A 15,184-nucleotide genomic window follows, 5' to 3' on the forward strand; every position below is an offset into this window, starting at 1 on the left:
GGCGGATAATATCCGCCAACCGATATATTGGTTGACTCTAATACAAACATAAATGTAAAAGTAGATAAAAAATGTCAAAAGGTCAGTATTTGGAGCAAAACAAAGGATATCTGCATTTGTTTTCCCTTAAAATCCCAACTTTAGGGGCATTTTAATAGGAAGCACAAGAATTTATAGGTTTTCAGCATTTTAGAGATGAAATCTTCATTTCCCATCATGCACTCCGTTCTTTTTCTATTTTCCCCGGCATATTCCTGCTGGGCCCTTTGTTGTTGCTGCAAAAACAGACCCCCACAGAGATCACTGAAGGCTTAAAGGAGATATATCATGTTCTTTTTCAGGTTCATAATTTTTTTTTGGGTCACTACAAGAATAGTTTACATGTTTTCAAGCTCAAAAAACACAAATCGGTTTTCTGAAACTGTCACAGAATTGATGGCGGGATTACTGACACGGCGTTTCAGGAGCAGTGTTTTCCGTGGGAGAGAGGAGCTTCTGTTGGTGTGGACCTTTTTAACTTTCAACATCGTTTACATGCGCAAGAACCTGTACAGTATAACACAGTGAAGGAAAGGCAAAAAACAAAAAGGCATAATAGGTCTCCTTTAATCTTATTTCATCATTCTTTCATTTATTTTTCTCGTTTAAACCACAACAAATCCTTTTTTTTCACCCAGTTTATGTCCTAGATCTATACATTTTGTGTCTTTGTCGTTGCTTCTTTCAGGAACTGACCGACAACGGCTTCGGTCCGATTACAACAGAAATAGCCGAAGACAAGACCTTCTACTACGCCGAGGATTACCACCAACAGTACCTGAGTAAAAACCCTGATGGATACTGCGGTCTGAGAGGGACAGGAGTCTCCTGTCCAATAGAAATCAAGAAGAAGTCCTGATAGCCAATGAGAGACAAGAACCATCTCAGGTCTATTTAGAAAGGATACAATGATGGGATGATTTTTAAGTTTCAAAACACTTTTAGATTCAAATTTCATATTTTAAATATATAAACATGCATTTATCTCACAAATCCAGCTGCTATATCTCAATGAAAAGAATCTGATTGTCAATAAGAAACTGATAAAGGCTGTCAGTCTTCTCGGCTCTTTGCTAACAGTAATCATACCGGTGCCTCAAAATGTAATGCAACATGTCACTTTGGTGAAAGGCTTCACAGGAGATACACTCCTCGGTATATAATATAATTCAACCTGTAAGAGTGATGTGTAGACACAGTGTCATTTAAGAAGGAATTCAATTTAGTGTCAACAGAATCTGTGTTTCACTAAGTTCATACTTTTATGCAATTTGAGCAAAATTTGAGTTTTAGCTCGGTGACTGTTTTGAATTGCGACTGCTGACAAAAAATAATGATGTTATGGTTCAGGTTGCTTCATAAATGATTATTTTTTAAGAGGGACTTGCTTTGATTTTGATGCAGTTTGCTTTTTAAATGTCTATAGAGGAATAAAACACAATAAAAGCTTCTGAAATCATACAGTGTCTTTTCTAAGTGTTTTTACCTCTGCCAAGGAGGTTATGCTTGAGATGTATATCATAACGATATGCCTCACAGGCTTCTTGCTCACAGCTAGCTAACCTCACTTCACTCTTCTTTGCTCATGTGTTTTAAATTGTTTCCGTTATTTCACACACAGTCTACATTTAACCACGTCTACCATTTCAGCTGTTCTTAAAACAGTGATTGCTCTTGGCGCTCTGCTGTTCCAAGAGTCTGGTGCTCTGAATAACAAAACTTTCAGTGTGCCCCATGGGACCTTATTTTCGGATAAAATTTGTGCGGAGTCAATGGAGAGAGAAATTTTTTTTAATCTTAATTTGTGTTGCACCCTGAATCGCATATGTTTGTCAATTTAAAAGATCATTTTGCAAGTCAAAGTTGATCATAAAGATGGTGAAACACCGTTCAGTGAACTACATCGTCTCACTCATGTACGTCACTACCAACACCAACATGGCCGTCACCTCAGCCCAGAAAATGCATTAAAAAATAGGTGGAGCAAATGGTAGCATGGAGCTTTACAAATGTATAAAATTGTTTGAATTTAATAAATTATGAATTCTGCAGACACAAAGTCAATTTAATGTCAGATCAAAAGATTCTCTCTTTGCTACCTGAGCTAGCTGAATGCTATTATTTTCTCTTACTGGATTTGCAGCAGACGAGGTGAACCAGAGATTTTTCTGTTTAAAATATATTCATATGTTTGTGTTTGCTCTTTTGTGGCGTGTATGTGTGTGTGTGTGTTTGTATGTGTATGTGTATGTGTTGTGTCTCGGGTGGGGGGGTTTGGATGACCTCCTTCCTCTGATCTTCGCCTGAAGTAATGTTCCAGTCCGTGACTCATCTGTCATCGCTGTTAATGTGTGTTTGTACAGTGTATGTGTGTTTTGATGGTACAGCATGCAAACACACACACACACACACACACACACACACACACACACCAGGAGGAAGAGAGTGTGTTCGGTGCCAGGCCCTCCAAAGCTTGGCATCACCATCACACGGATGAAAAAACCAAGAGAGGGAAGAGATCAGTCTCTTTGGAAATGGCAGAGCGCCATGTTGGATCTGTGCTGCGTTGGAGCATCTCCACCATGCAGGCTGCAGGACCACGGCTCCACCGGCTTTTCAAAACCAAAATCTGACCACTATTTTTGGAATCAAGCAGATGATGGCTGAGATTTTGTGCAAATATTAAATGTATTAAACATGGTTAAAAAAAATGTCAATTTTCAGATTTGCTCCTTTAATCTTGTCAATGTGTGTTTTGGTAACATCCTTCAGCTGCATTGATCACTTCTATAATAAATGTGTGGTCAGAGAACTTGCACTATACAGAATATCCATCATATTGAATGAGAATGACATCAGCTGGACTGGATCCCATTTTTAATAAAAGGGCAATATTGGCTCAAAATATATCAGTGTGGCCCCCCACACACAAAACAAACCTTTCCTCTTTCACGGTTTGTTGGTTGTGTACAGAACAATAATAACTCAAAGAGCTCTGCAATTGTTTTGAAGAAAAGTCAGCAAAAGTTTTGTCTTTTAAAAGTGCAAACTCTCTCCCCTAAAAGTGTTTTCATAATTCTGAGAAATGACTCAATACTCTGGATGTAATTATTGGACAATATTCAGATAATGATCTGCAGGATGTGACGGATGATAATAAACCCAGGATGTGATGCTGGTGTGTGCTTGTAGAGATTAATTTCATAGAAGGTTTCACACAATTACTCAAACAATTTGGCTTTCGGTTGGAGACACTGAGACCACGACATCTTTGAAGAAGTGAAGCTTCTTTCGTTTATTGATAAGAGGCCTTTTGTAGAAAAATGTGTTGGTTCAACCTACATCAAAGTGATTAATCACTGTACTGCTGAGGTATTTGTGCCAACACTCAGGTATTGAGTGTAGACATTTTTTATAATATTTTCAGTCCTTGTCAACACATGACCTATGGCCGATAGTGACTCTGAACGTGATCATCAATCCAATGAGACAAACATATTATTAGAATCTGTGGCTGGTGAACAGAATTGAACAGGAAACAGAAAAAGGCTTTGACTATGAATTTACTAATCTCATATAGAACACTGCTCCTATGTAACTGTTATCTCTAGACCTCCTCTTAGATCTGTCCCTTGTTGAAACACATGATCGTGCTGCCATCATGTGGTTTGTCCACGGTATGAGCACATGGCTCCAGCCAACTGAGGTAACAGATACACACACACACACGATTTTACGCGTTTCCATTGAAACAGAAGAGGAAGAATTTTCACACAAAGAAGAAACAGTTCAGATGTCATGAGAATGCATCAATGTTGACTGTACTGCAAACATTAGTCTGTATTTATCTGTAATGGTGGGTCACGGGCCAAAAGCAAACACCTATTGTATTGTATTGTATTGTTAAGATGCAAAATGGTACCAGGATCCAGAGTTCTCTTTATTGATTGACCTTATGCACCAAGTGTCACTCTGCCTGCCGTGCTCAGTTTATGAAAAATGATTAATAATAAAGGATTATACATATTTAAAGTGCATTTTACCTCACAAAAAACAGCTTACAAAGCTATTTATGTTGTTGATTTAAAATTATTTTAAAAAAAAAATTCTCTAGAAATTTCTCTCTGGCCCACAGCCTTCATCGTAATTCAATTTTTTGACTTAATCCATCCTCCTTTTCCTCCTGGCTGAGTGAATCATCAATAAGAAAAGACTATTTCTCATATATTTATATTTTATGATATTTTTTCCATTTTTAACATTAAAACACAAACAGATGACTAAAAAAATTACTAAATCTCAGAAATGCCAATGATATGCACAACACTGAGGTGAAATAGGCCACTGTACAATATCTACAAGTCTTTTTTTTTACCTGTTAGAAAATAAAATAAAAACTTGAAACTCATTTTTTCCTAATTAAAGCACAATACAAATGCTTTATTTTGAAGTGTCTTACCGGAAGTGTTTGTCGTATCGCTTTCCTAATTAAAGCGCAATACTAATGCTTTATTTTGAAGGGTCTTACCGGACGTGTTTGTCGTATCGCTACCTTTACACCTGCTGCAGGTCCAAATAACCGTATGTGCTGTAAGGTTTCAGTGCCTACAGCTACATCACTGTAACACAAGTTACATCTCTGCTTCCAGGCAGCTTCTCTGTCCGCATTCAGCGTGAAGTTGTTTAGTTGTGACGATAAACACGTGTTGTGTCGGAGATGATGCTCAGTAACTGTAGCAACAGTCAACTTCCCTCAATGGTTACTCGCCTCAGCCTGACCGAAGTCCAGAGGTAAATCTAACTACTGTCTAATAAAATATAACTAACGCTAACAGAATATATCATCTGCCACTGCTTCTTGAGATCCCACCGCTTCTGAAGGGTGATGTTACGAGTTTGTCCGTCATTCATTAGAAAATGTCAGTTGAAAGTTAACTAAACTGCCTTAATTTATTCAGTAAGCTAAAATGTATAAATTGTAAATGGAGTTTGGCATTCAGTTGGGGCTGAGCTTTGAAAGCTGGTTTGCACTGCTGCTGTAGTTATTTAGTTAGCTTATATATGTATATATATTTTTTACATTTCAGACTTTTGAATTAATGATTAACAGTAATATATTCAAGTCACGAAGCCCTTCTTTCTGAAAGATAGTTATCCTAAAAGCCAGTCTTTGAAAACATGGCTATAGTGAATTATTGACACTTACTGTAACTTTAATGCTCTGAAGACATTTTAAGACTCCTGTACTCACCTAGAACAAATACATTCTGAGGGTTTATCAGTAAATAACTTTTACCACGTTCAGTTGCTACCCATGTATTCACTTATCCGCACCAGATAAGCTATAGCCAAGTGGCTAACATCAACAGTAATGTTTGCTAAACATGTGTCACGCCTTCCCAAGCTAACCTAACTGCACCTCACTTCCACGAAATTATAACTTTAATATTCAGTTTTCCATAGCGTGTTTATAAGTAAAAAAAAAAAAAAAGTGCTCCTATATATTTAATCATGTTAAGTGTATTATAAAAGGAGGAGAGTGGCGGTTAATTCTTTAACAAGAGCAGGAAGGAGAAGTTTCTGGCAGCCATCTTAGATCGTTGAACTATATTGCAACTCCAAAAGTAGCCAATTTAAAATCTTTGTTGTACACCTGATATTTTTATTCTTGTCTGACAGTAGTATTTGAGAAATTGAAAATGTCTTTTAAACTGAGGCGAGTGTGGTTGAACAACCAGTAGTTTTTAAATTACATTATTTTTTATATAATTTGTCTATGCTATGTTAGCTGTTAGCTTTTTAAAGTCAAATGCCATCATTAGGGAATCAAAGAGCTAATGTTAAGTATAGCACATGCACGAGCTATTTATCTTAATTATTTCCTTGTTAGCTAATCTTACAGATATTTTGAAATGCCTTTTAAACGGCGGTGAGTGTTGTTGAACAAACCGGAGGTTTACAGTTATTTTTATCTTCACAAAACACGTGTATGCGAGGTTAGAGTTAGCTAACAAAGGTATGACTCATATAGCTAACTAGCTGTTTTCACTAATGCTAATGCTATCACTAGCAAAAATGTTATCATGTTAATGAGGAATAGGGAATTCATGAGACACAAAATGCTTGAACTTCAGAAAAGTGTCATAATTCGTGAGAGTTTGTTCTTTTTTTTCAGTTTTCCAAAAAGACCAAAGAAAGAATCCTACATGATAAAAACTGTCAAAGAAAAAGCTAGCGAGAAGAGGAGAGGGCTGTGGATATCTCTATACAAGCATACACATAGACAGATTGACTTATAAATGGCAGACACAATAAGTCATCTATCACAAAGAATGTCTGTATTGACTTTCAGCCTCTATATTCTTTGTTCCAGTTGCTCTGTCCCACTTATGAGAGGCTCTAATACAAACAACTATCATGATATGTCTTTCTCCTCAATAACGTTAAAGCCTTTTAGTACATTCTCATTTCACTGTGGTGTGTTTATGTTATTAATAATCCACCTGTAATACATTTTGCAGCTGGCTACATTCAGATGAAGACAAGCTTGGTATTGGGGAGTTGCATACAAGCTGAATGAGTACCATCCAGCGATGTCTGCTGAAATAACCATGGAGAAAGCATACCAGAGGACATGCATGGACTCAGATCAGTCAGTTCAGTGTCCTGCACCACTAACAGCCACTTCTGGAGTCAGTGGGGTGGAGCACCAAGGGGAAAGATTGGACCCGCTCCCTGTTGGACAATACCAGTCAGCTGCTGCCAACCTGGGTGCTGAAGCTGTAAAGACTGTTAATCAGACTGTGCAACAAGTAGGTATTAATTTTCTGCATTACACAAAATCTCAATGATTAAAGGAAAAGTCCATCAATATTTTTTGCTAATTGTCTCAACATTTATGGTACATTAACAATGGAGCTTTAAAACAGGAAAAATAATTTTAATGGCTGGATTTTCATATGGTAAGGAATTGTTTTTATTCAGTACTGTTTCATGCATGTCTGCCTTTAGTTTAGTTCGTCTTCTTGCCACCAGACAGCAGTAGAATAACAGATTATCTTTTCTCCTGTAAAGCATCTGAAACTAGTCATTACAACATGTCCTGTTCTTTTATTGGTCAAGTTCTTAAAGTTTGTCTTTTGGCAGGCTCCAGCTGACCCATATGAAGTGGTTCAGCAGCAGATTGAGCTGATCCACAAGGTTCTGCAGGAGCAGAATAAACTGATGACTCTACTAGGAAGAGGTCAGTGTTGAACTGCACACACAACTGCTGAGGGCTGTATAAGAAACAAACATTTCCTCATTAACTGCACTGTCATGTGTGGACAGTGGTTGCTTGTTGCAAGTGGTTCGGTTAGGGCTGCATGATATGTCAAATGTCTACTTTATGAAACTTTAGTTATTACATCATGTACAAAAAGGTTATATTAAGTCAAAGTAAAGTAGAGAATCACTTTCCACATTAATACTAATAAACTTTATATGTATAGCACTTCTCATACAAGAAATGCTTCTTGAAGTGCTTCATATGAAAAAGACATTGAATGAACAGGGATATTAGTCGGCTTGAGTCACGATAGTCCCGTACTGTGATGTGGATAGAGTCCTGGTTTACTGGACGGTCTTGACTCAGGATTACTCTGATTATCTTGTAACCACTAGCCAATTGTCTGTAGATATCAGGCTGATGTCAACACAGATGAAGATGAATTAGTAAGCAGACCTTCAGTTTTTTAATTCAAATTTCTCCATTTGCAACATTAAATCACAATATTGCATTAAAGTTAGTTATTTTTTGGTACAAGCTTCTCATACGCTATACTGCTGGATAAATTCACATTGCATTATTTACAATACATCACCCAAGGAAGAGCCGCATGAAGTAATTTGTCCAATCAGCACGACTGTCATTTGGCTAATGGTATGTTCATGTAGCACATGTTAGTCAATGAGGTTTGGAGACACAAGTAAGATAACATAAAATACACCAGTCTCTGTGATTCAACTGAAAAGTAGATTGTCGATGCCTTGAACATCGATCACGATCTAAAATCATTAGATTACCAATCCCTAGTTTACAATGTAGCCTATAACATAGACTTTATATAACAGGACACAACAGTGTAGCTCACTCGTTTAATTGAAGAAATGTATGCTCTCACAATAAATCCCGAGAAGTGCTTCAGGCAACATTGATATCTGATGTAAATGAATCATCAATCATAATCTGAGTAAATCAAAACAAGTCTGGACTTTTCTTCTCAAATCATTTCCTGCCATTATCCAGGCCTACTGCTTTTACTACCTTCACTGTTTTTCAGCTTGTAATAAAGCATTTCTCAACAAACTTCACCTAAGCAACACAGAGCACATTCAGTTTACCGATACCGATCATCAAGATTGTGTCTCTTAGTCTCCTTGCCCTGAATTTGTTTTCCAACTCAACACAAATCACTCATCTTGAGCTGAATTCCTTAAGACTGCTTTCAGTCTGTGGGTGAGACATTAAGCCATTACAGGCTTTAAAAATGCAGACAGGGCATCGAGCCAATCTGCAAAGAAGGCGGTAACAAAAACACCGATGTACAGTGTATTTTTATGTTTATGTTTATGTTTGACTTTGTTGTTGCTGGGATATTCCTGCTAGCCTCGACTTGACTGCCACCACCAGCTCACCTGTTGCAACACCAGTGCAGCCTGGCCAGATTAAAGGCTACACACCTCAAAATGATCCTAACATTAGAAAGAAAAATTAACAAAATGAGAGGCTTATGTGTCTATACACAGCGTCTCGGAAAGACACAGTATAACAACAATATGTGAGAATATGCCGTTTCAGTTTGCTGTATTTGACCGACCACAGCTGACAGCACATACACAACCTGTACAAACTCTAGCACCTTCCTGCAAAGGGGTGGAAAATGGAGCCTGAAGAGGCTGATTTGCAAAGTCAACAGTGTAGGACGGTACAGCAGGGATGTGGTGTTTGTTTGGGATAACATTACACCTTAAGAAAAACAGGAATGTGGTTTCAAAAAGCTTTGCATGTTGGTGCATTGCTCAGTGTGTATGTATCAGTGTTAATGTTTAGCTGTTTAGCTTGCAGACTCTTAGCTGTATCACCTGCATTCTGTGTATTTATAGAAGCAATATACAGAGATCCTCAGTCAGTATCTTCATTTATACAAATGATTAAATTTTATTAAGCAACATCACAAAATTGTATACAGTATGAATGAGGAAAGTTCAAAACATCCTCCCAGGTTGCTGTAGTCCACTTGGGTTTGACATTTAGGTAGTGGTTGTTGAACATCATCTTTTACCTCTTTAAAATAACAGTTAACGCTGATTTTAAATGAGGATAGGAAGTGTAAATGCAACCACAGAAAAAAATGAATTCCTTTACCTTCTAGGAGCAATAAGATAGTGACATGTAAATGTACAGATCAGCTCTCAATATGTTCCACCAAGCTAAACCACAATAAGAACAGGTACAACTGGTCTGAGGTACTGACGATGAACACAGGTATTTAGAGTTTCCTGAGTGATGAATGACAGCTATGCAAACATTGTAAGGATAACCGTGCTGTACATCAGCTTCCAACAAGCTTCTATAAAGTATGTTGGGTTTCCTGTACTATACTGTTGAGTATCTCTTAGATATTGCAGGACTCATAATATTCAGTATAATGCAATCTCTCATCTCTTAACAACTGGTTTGAAATAATTCCAATAAACAAAAAAGCCTTCAAGTAAATAATAATATAAAAAATATATATATATATATAAAATATACTATTCAAGCATGCATCTGAAACATAAATTTACATTTTACACTTTGTCTTATAGCCGTCTAAATGATTTTGCAAAGTGTATTTTACATTAGATCAGGCAGCAGCTACATAATATAAAGCCTAATGAGTGGACCAGTCAGAAAGTTTTATACGCAACTCTGTTAATCCACTTAAATGCCCTGGCCTTTACTCCCACACTGGTGTTTGCAGTTATTTTTGGCTGAACAACCCTCTTCGCAGGTCTGTATGTGCGTGTACAGACTGACACCTCCCTGACTTCTTCCTTTTCTTCTCTGACTAATTTCTTTGCGTGGGCCAGTGAGTAATTGAAAGCGGTGATCTTCAACATAGAGGTTTTGTATGACACATTATTGAGTATGGATTTCACATGGATTATAATGAGAAATATTTCAGCTGGACCTTTGCTGGCATGTTTTGTGAGAAATAAAAAAAAATGCATTTAAATCATAATTGAACATTCTCAGTATTATTACTTTACAACCCCGATTCCAAAAAAGTTGGGATGCTGTGTAAAACGTCAATAAAAACAGAATACAATCATTATTAAAACAAACCAACAACCGTAAAATTAAAGTGCTCCTGAGCCCATGTCGTAATATCCTTTATACAATCATGTGTGTCGCAAAGTGGTGAACATTGCCACATCCACATCAATGACTGAACATTTCGAGGCTGCCCTATAATTCAGCGGAATGGGTCTTTACTTGTACAGTGATAGACAATAATCATGTAAGAAAACGATTGTTTTTGAGCAAAAATGATAACATAATACATGAAGTCAACCTAAAATGATCTCAAGCAGGTTGAAATAAACATTTTGTAGTAGTTCCTCTGCAGTACATCTTATTTTTGACATACTGGTACCCTGTACCACAAACTTTGATCTTATCGCTAACTGTGACAAATGACTGTCCCACACATGCACAAGGGGGTCGAGATGTGTTAATGTTCTGAGTTTTACAAGCAGCAACTCTACTTGTCGCAGATCCCATGTAGCCCTCCAATCATGACACTGTCACCAATGAATCTGTTTACCTGTGGAAGGTGTTTTTGGATCATTCCACATTGTCTTTTGTTGCCCCTGTCCCAACATGTTTGAAACATGGTGCTGCCATCAAATTAAGAATAAACATTTATTTACAAAAATGTAATGCAGTTGATAAGGTAAAACTAAATTGTCGTTGTACTGTTTTAAATTGAGTATATAACATTCTGTTTTATCTATGTTTTACACAGAGTCCTAACTTTTTTGAATCGAGGCTGTGTTCAAAAATATAACAACTTTGTGCACATCTGGACCCAAACAGGATGAACGTGCTGTGTTTACATTGATGATGGTTTAACCAGAATTGATGGGGATGTCCACAGATGATAAACTGTAAGGTGGAGATGTGATATCAGGTGCCTTCACTGTATCTGATGTGGTGAACCTTTGAGTAAATGTCATTTCTCAGTACTGCTCGACCCAACATTTCCAGGGAATCAGTCTAATCTGCCAGACAATCTGTAGACTGAGTGGGTGGACCAGTGGTTATACTTTACTACGTGTCTGTGTGGCATTTTGCTAAATAGATAACCCGTGCTTCTTCGGAGATAGTTACTGTGATCGCAATTTAAGAATTTAATTTCTCTATTAGCGGCAAAGTAATGGTTCTAGTTCCAGATGTTGTTGTGTTTGTGTTTGTGTTTGTATTTGTGTTTGTTGTTGTTGTTGTTGTTCCGAGTCCAAAGTCAGACTTTAGCAGTTTCTCTTGAAGAACTGCAGGACAGAAGCTGGTTATGTAAGCGTCTTTAAACCCTGAGTTACAGAAGCAGTAAACCAGCGGGTCCAGTAGGCAGTCCATGTAAGACAAAACCATGAGGCTGTCGTAGACCTGAACCACGATGTCCTCTGCCTTCTGCAATTTTCGCAGCCTGACGCTCAGCAGCACCGCTCGGGCTATAGCACAAGGCAGGAAGCAGATGGAGAAGACGACGACAACAGACATGACCACGAACACCGCCCTCCTCAGTTTGGTCTTTTCCCCCACAGTTTTCTTCCTCAGTCGATTCACGATGTGCACAGTGCAGTAGACAAGGATGATGAATGGGATGACGATCTGCGAGAAGAAGACGACCTAAAAAAAAAAACGGAAAATAAAAGTGACTTTGAGGATGATGGCCAGTACATCAAAGTGAACTTTCATGTACATACAGTTGACAGAGTTGACTTATCTTTACCCCTTCACTTTGCTGAGTTTCTGACTCATTTCCAAACTTAAAAAAGTTAAATAAACTCATCAGCAGTCCCATAAATCTAAAGTCAAATAATAGTATGACATAAACTGTGCACTTTTACATATGTACATGTTTTACAAGAACTCAGTCTTTTTACAGAAACTGTTGTTATCACAACCTGTTGTGTGGTAGACAAAAATGTATTTAATTCATTTTTAACAGATCACTGCATTACTGGGATTAAAATTACTAATTTAAATGCAAAGACAGTGTAATCTTAAAATGGCTGTAATTAGAGCCAGATTTTTGGTGCAGACACCGATACTAGGAAGTGAAAAAGTCCAATATCGATACCGATGTCTTTAAAATGTGATATGATATTTAAAAGTTAAATAATAAACTTCATTGCCTAAAATGACATCAAGTGCAGGGAATTAGATAATTATAGATATCCCCAGGTAACAGATTAGCCGATACCGATATATTTTAGACTGAAGCCAACTGATATATAAGTCGTTCTCTAATCATAATTGCTGTTACTCACAGAAATTTAAGAAAGTAACATATAACATATCTCACTAAACAACATGTCGGCAGTGTAAGATTATTTTAACTATCGATTCACCTGCTTCTTATTTTGTGTGTGTGTGTGTGTGTGTGTAGGAATGAGGTTGTGTAAATAATTGTGTTAAACGTTAGCCTTGTCGGGAATGGCTCTTTGATGACAGAGTATATATTGGGCTGTTGTTTGTGCTCTCATTGTAATGAAATCAATTGAAGCCTTTGTGGTTTTCATGTCATAGGTAAATATTTTAAAGCAATGTGAATGCAAGTGAAGGACAGAAAACAATACCTCTCTGAAGGTGTCTGTTACATCGTGGTAATCAGTCTCAACTTCGCGGCCGTGGCTGTTACAACACTCAAAGGTCTTCACCATAGTGGGGATGGTGAGGGGCAACAAGAGAAGCCAGATGAAGATGGAGATCTGAGGAGATTTCTTCAGGATTTTGACAAAGTTCCTCCTTCCAAGATGTACCACGTTGAAGTAGCGATCAATGGACAGGGTGATGAGGAAGGCAATGCTGGCTCCTCGGTTGAGAAACAGCATGAAGAGCATTGTCTTACACACTGCATGATTCTGGCTGCGCCTCAGGTTGTGACGGTAGTGGTAGACCTTGGCAGGAAGACAGGCCACCAGCAAGACATCAGCAACCACAATATTGAACAGGAAGATGCCTTTGTTCTTCCAGAACTTGAACCTATAGAGGAAGTCATTGACAAAACAGTTGTTTGACACTGTTAGCTCAGCATCAAGAATAAGCAGAAGTGCAGACAGTAACTAACCCTATGTTGCTGATTCTGTTGGTCCATTTATCATGAACAACTACTGAATCTCTCCACAGCTCTGGTGTGACAAGTCACTCATTCAACACTCTGCTTAATGTTTAAAATAGTTTACTTACTTAATTAATTAACCACATCACCTTTCTGGTATTATCTAATCAATCAATCAGTGAGGCTAAATGCCAGGAAATACCAATCAGCTGATGAGTCGTGTAAACATCAGTTATCAAGTTCAAGTTTTCAGATCAGAATTACTGACTTCTACCTTACTCTAATGCACTGTAATTAATTTTACAGTTGAGTAGTTTTATAAAAAAAAAAAAGGAGAATAAGGCAGTGACAGAAATTCATGTTTGGTCATACCTGAAGATGAAGATGTAGAGGACGGACAGGTTGAGAGGCAGACCCAGCATGAACTGAACAACCATCACCCAGGAGAGGATTTCATATGTCACAGGACTGGGTGTTTTGCAGTGGTCAATAGTCGAATTCGTAGACATGTTTTGTTGGCTGTTCATAACGGTTTTGGAAGGAGTGTAGGAGAAGTTGCAGTCAAAGTTGTAGAAGTCCTATTACATGGAATACCAGTGGAAAAGGAAGGATGTGGGTTAAAGGTGTTTCCAGACAGGCATCACACAGTTGAATCCTTCGTTTTGGAAGTGGTTGTGGCTGCCTCTGACCCAGAATCTTCTCTCCTCATGCGGCGATTCCCCTTCTCACTGTGATCCGTCAAATTCAACAGTCCCCTTCTGAGAGCCTTACAGTGATTCTGGAGCTCTGTCAAAACCCGGCTGGCTGTGCCAAAACATGCTGAGAAAACGTGCTGGAAACACTGCATACGCTGAAAGAAGTGCTGAAAATAGAGAAGAGAAAACACCCTGTGTCAATGAGGCTGCGAGTCCTTGTTGTACAGGGCTGAGACGGTTCCTTCAGAGAGGAAGAATTTATAGTCAGCTGGAGGTGTGGTTTAAACACAGGGGCTTTTCTGACTGACGAGCAAAGCAAGAAAGATGCTGGATTCATTTTTCAAACGTAAAATGCTATGATTGCACTATGATTATGCAGAAGAATAGTGAAACGAAAGACCTCATGGATGTATAGTTTCTGTATTGCACAGAATGTGGTAACTGGAAACTGGCAGTTAAAGGTGATCCCCAGCAGAAATGCTTGTGAAATTCCTCAGGTGGTTGTCCACTCGAAACCATCATGCCTGCACATGTCTAGCTTTATGTGTGGTTAAGATGATGAATTGTGTGGGAAAATATTGTCCCTCTAAGAAAATGACATATGAAGTTTCTTTGAGTATTGAGCAATAATGTATACCTGTAAAGACAGGTTGAAAACAGATACGCACAAAAAAAAAAAAAAAGATTTTAATGGAATGTAATGTTAGTTGGTTCTAGTCTCAACGAGGTCAACAGTAGGTGTCTGAGGAAATATCGTGGCGCTCAGTGTCGTGGCTAAGACCTGCAGTGCCTGACTCCGTCTAACTCCTGGCAAATCCAATAATGAGCAAAGAGCTCCACCTCTTTGCTCATTATTTGATTATTTATTTGATCGAATACCATTATTTGGTATTAGAGCTAAGGTGCTCTAATGGAGCCTGGTTACTGACACCTAGCTACACAACTAGTTGTCGCTGTCTCTCAGAGTGGCCCTGCCCTTAATTCTGCATAACTTTAAGCCTTAATATGCTTTCAATTAATGAAGTATGTAGGAATTCAGCCCACGCTATAGTTATCATGAGCGAGGAAATTAACGATAGAAAA

The 15,184-nt window shown here is 38.1% G+C and overlaps 2 protein-coding genes across 2 annotated transcripts in view; one reads left to right on the plus strand and one right to left on the minus strand.

The window, feature by feature from the left end:
* msraa (methionine sulfoxide reductase Aa) overlaps positions 1 to 1,500 on the plus strand; it is a 43,285-nt gene extending 41,785 nt beyond the window's left edge. Inside the window, exon 6 of the mRNA XM_073493285.1 lies at positions 728 to 1,500. Coding sequence (XP_073349386.1) covers positions 728 to 898 — 171 coding nt within the window. The 3' untranslated portion in view covers positions 899 to 1,500. The remainder of the gene's footprint in view (positions 1 to 727) is intronic.
* Positions 1,501 to 9,223: 7,723 nt separating this feature from the next.
* Positions 9,224 to 14,332, minus strand: LOC141018426 (12-(S)-hydroxy-5,8,10,14-eicosatetraenoic acid receptor-like). The gene is made up of 3 exons (XM_073493398.1): positions 13,779 to 14,332; positions 12,925 to 13,330; positions 9,224 to 11,971 (listed from the first exon to the last, which is right to left on the minus strand). Exons 1-3 carry the CDS (start codon positions 13,931 to 13,933, stop codon positions 11,468 to 11,470), a joined length of 1,065 nt encoding a protein of 354 aa, XP_073349499.1. The 5' UTR covers positions 13,934 to 14,332; the 3' UTR covers positions 9,224 to 11,467.
* Between the last annotated feature and the right edge of the window lie 852 nt (positions 14,333 to 15,184).

The sequence above is a fragment of the Pagrus major genome, chromosome 22, assembly GCF_040436345.1.
Source record: "Pagrus major chromosome 22, Pma_NU_1.0".
NCBI classification, from domain to species: domain Eukaryota; kingdom Metazoa; phylum Chordata; class Actinopteri; order Spariformes; family Sparidae; genus Pagrus; species Pagrus major.

What these genes read in the sequence shown, in the direction of transcription:
- LOC141018426 (XM_073493398.1), bottom strand. Translation starts at nt 13,933, where the DNA reads ATGAACAGCCAACAAAACATGTCTACGAATTCGACTATTGACCACTGC. An exon ending in CTCTACATCTTCATCTTCAG is followed by an intron (nt 13,331 to 13,778) that starts GTATGACCAAAC and finishes CTTCCTCTATAG; the next exon opens with GTTCAAGTTCTGGAAGAACA. An exon ending in TAACAGACACCTTCAGAGAG is followed by an intron (nt 11,972 to 12,924) that starts GTATTGTTTTCT and finishes TTTTTTTTTTAG; the next exon opens with GTCGTCTTCTTCTCGCAGAT.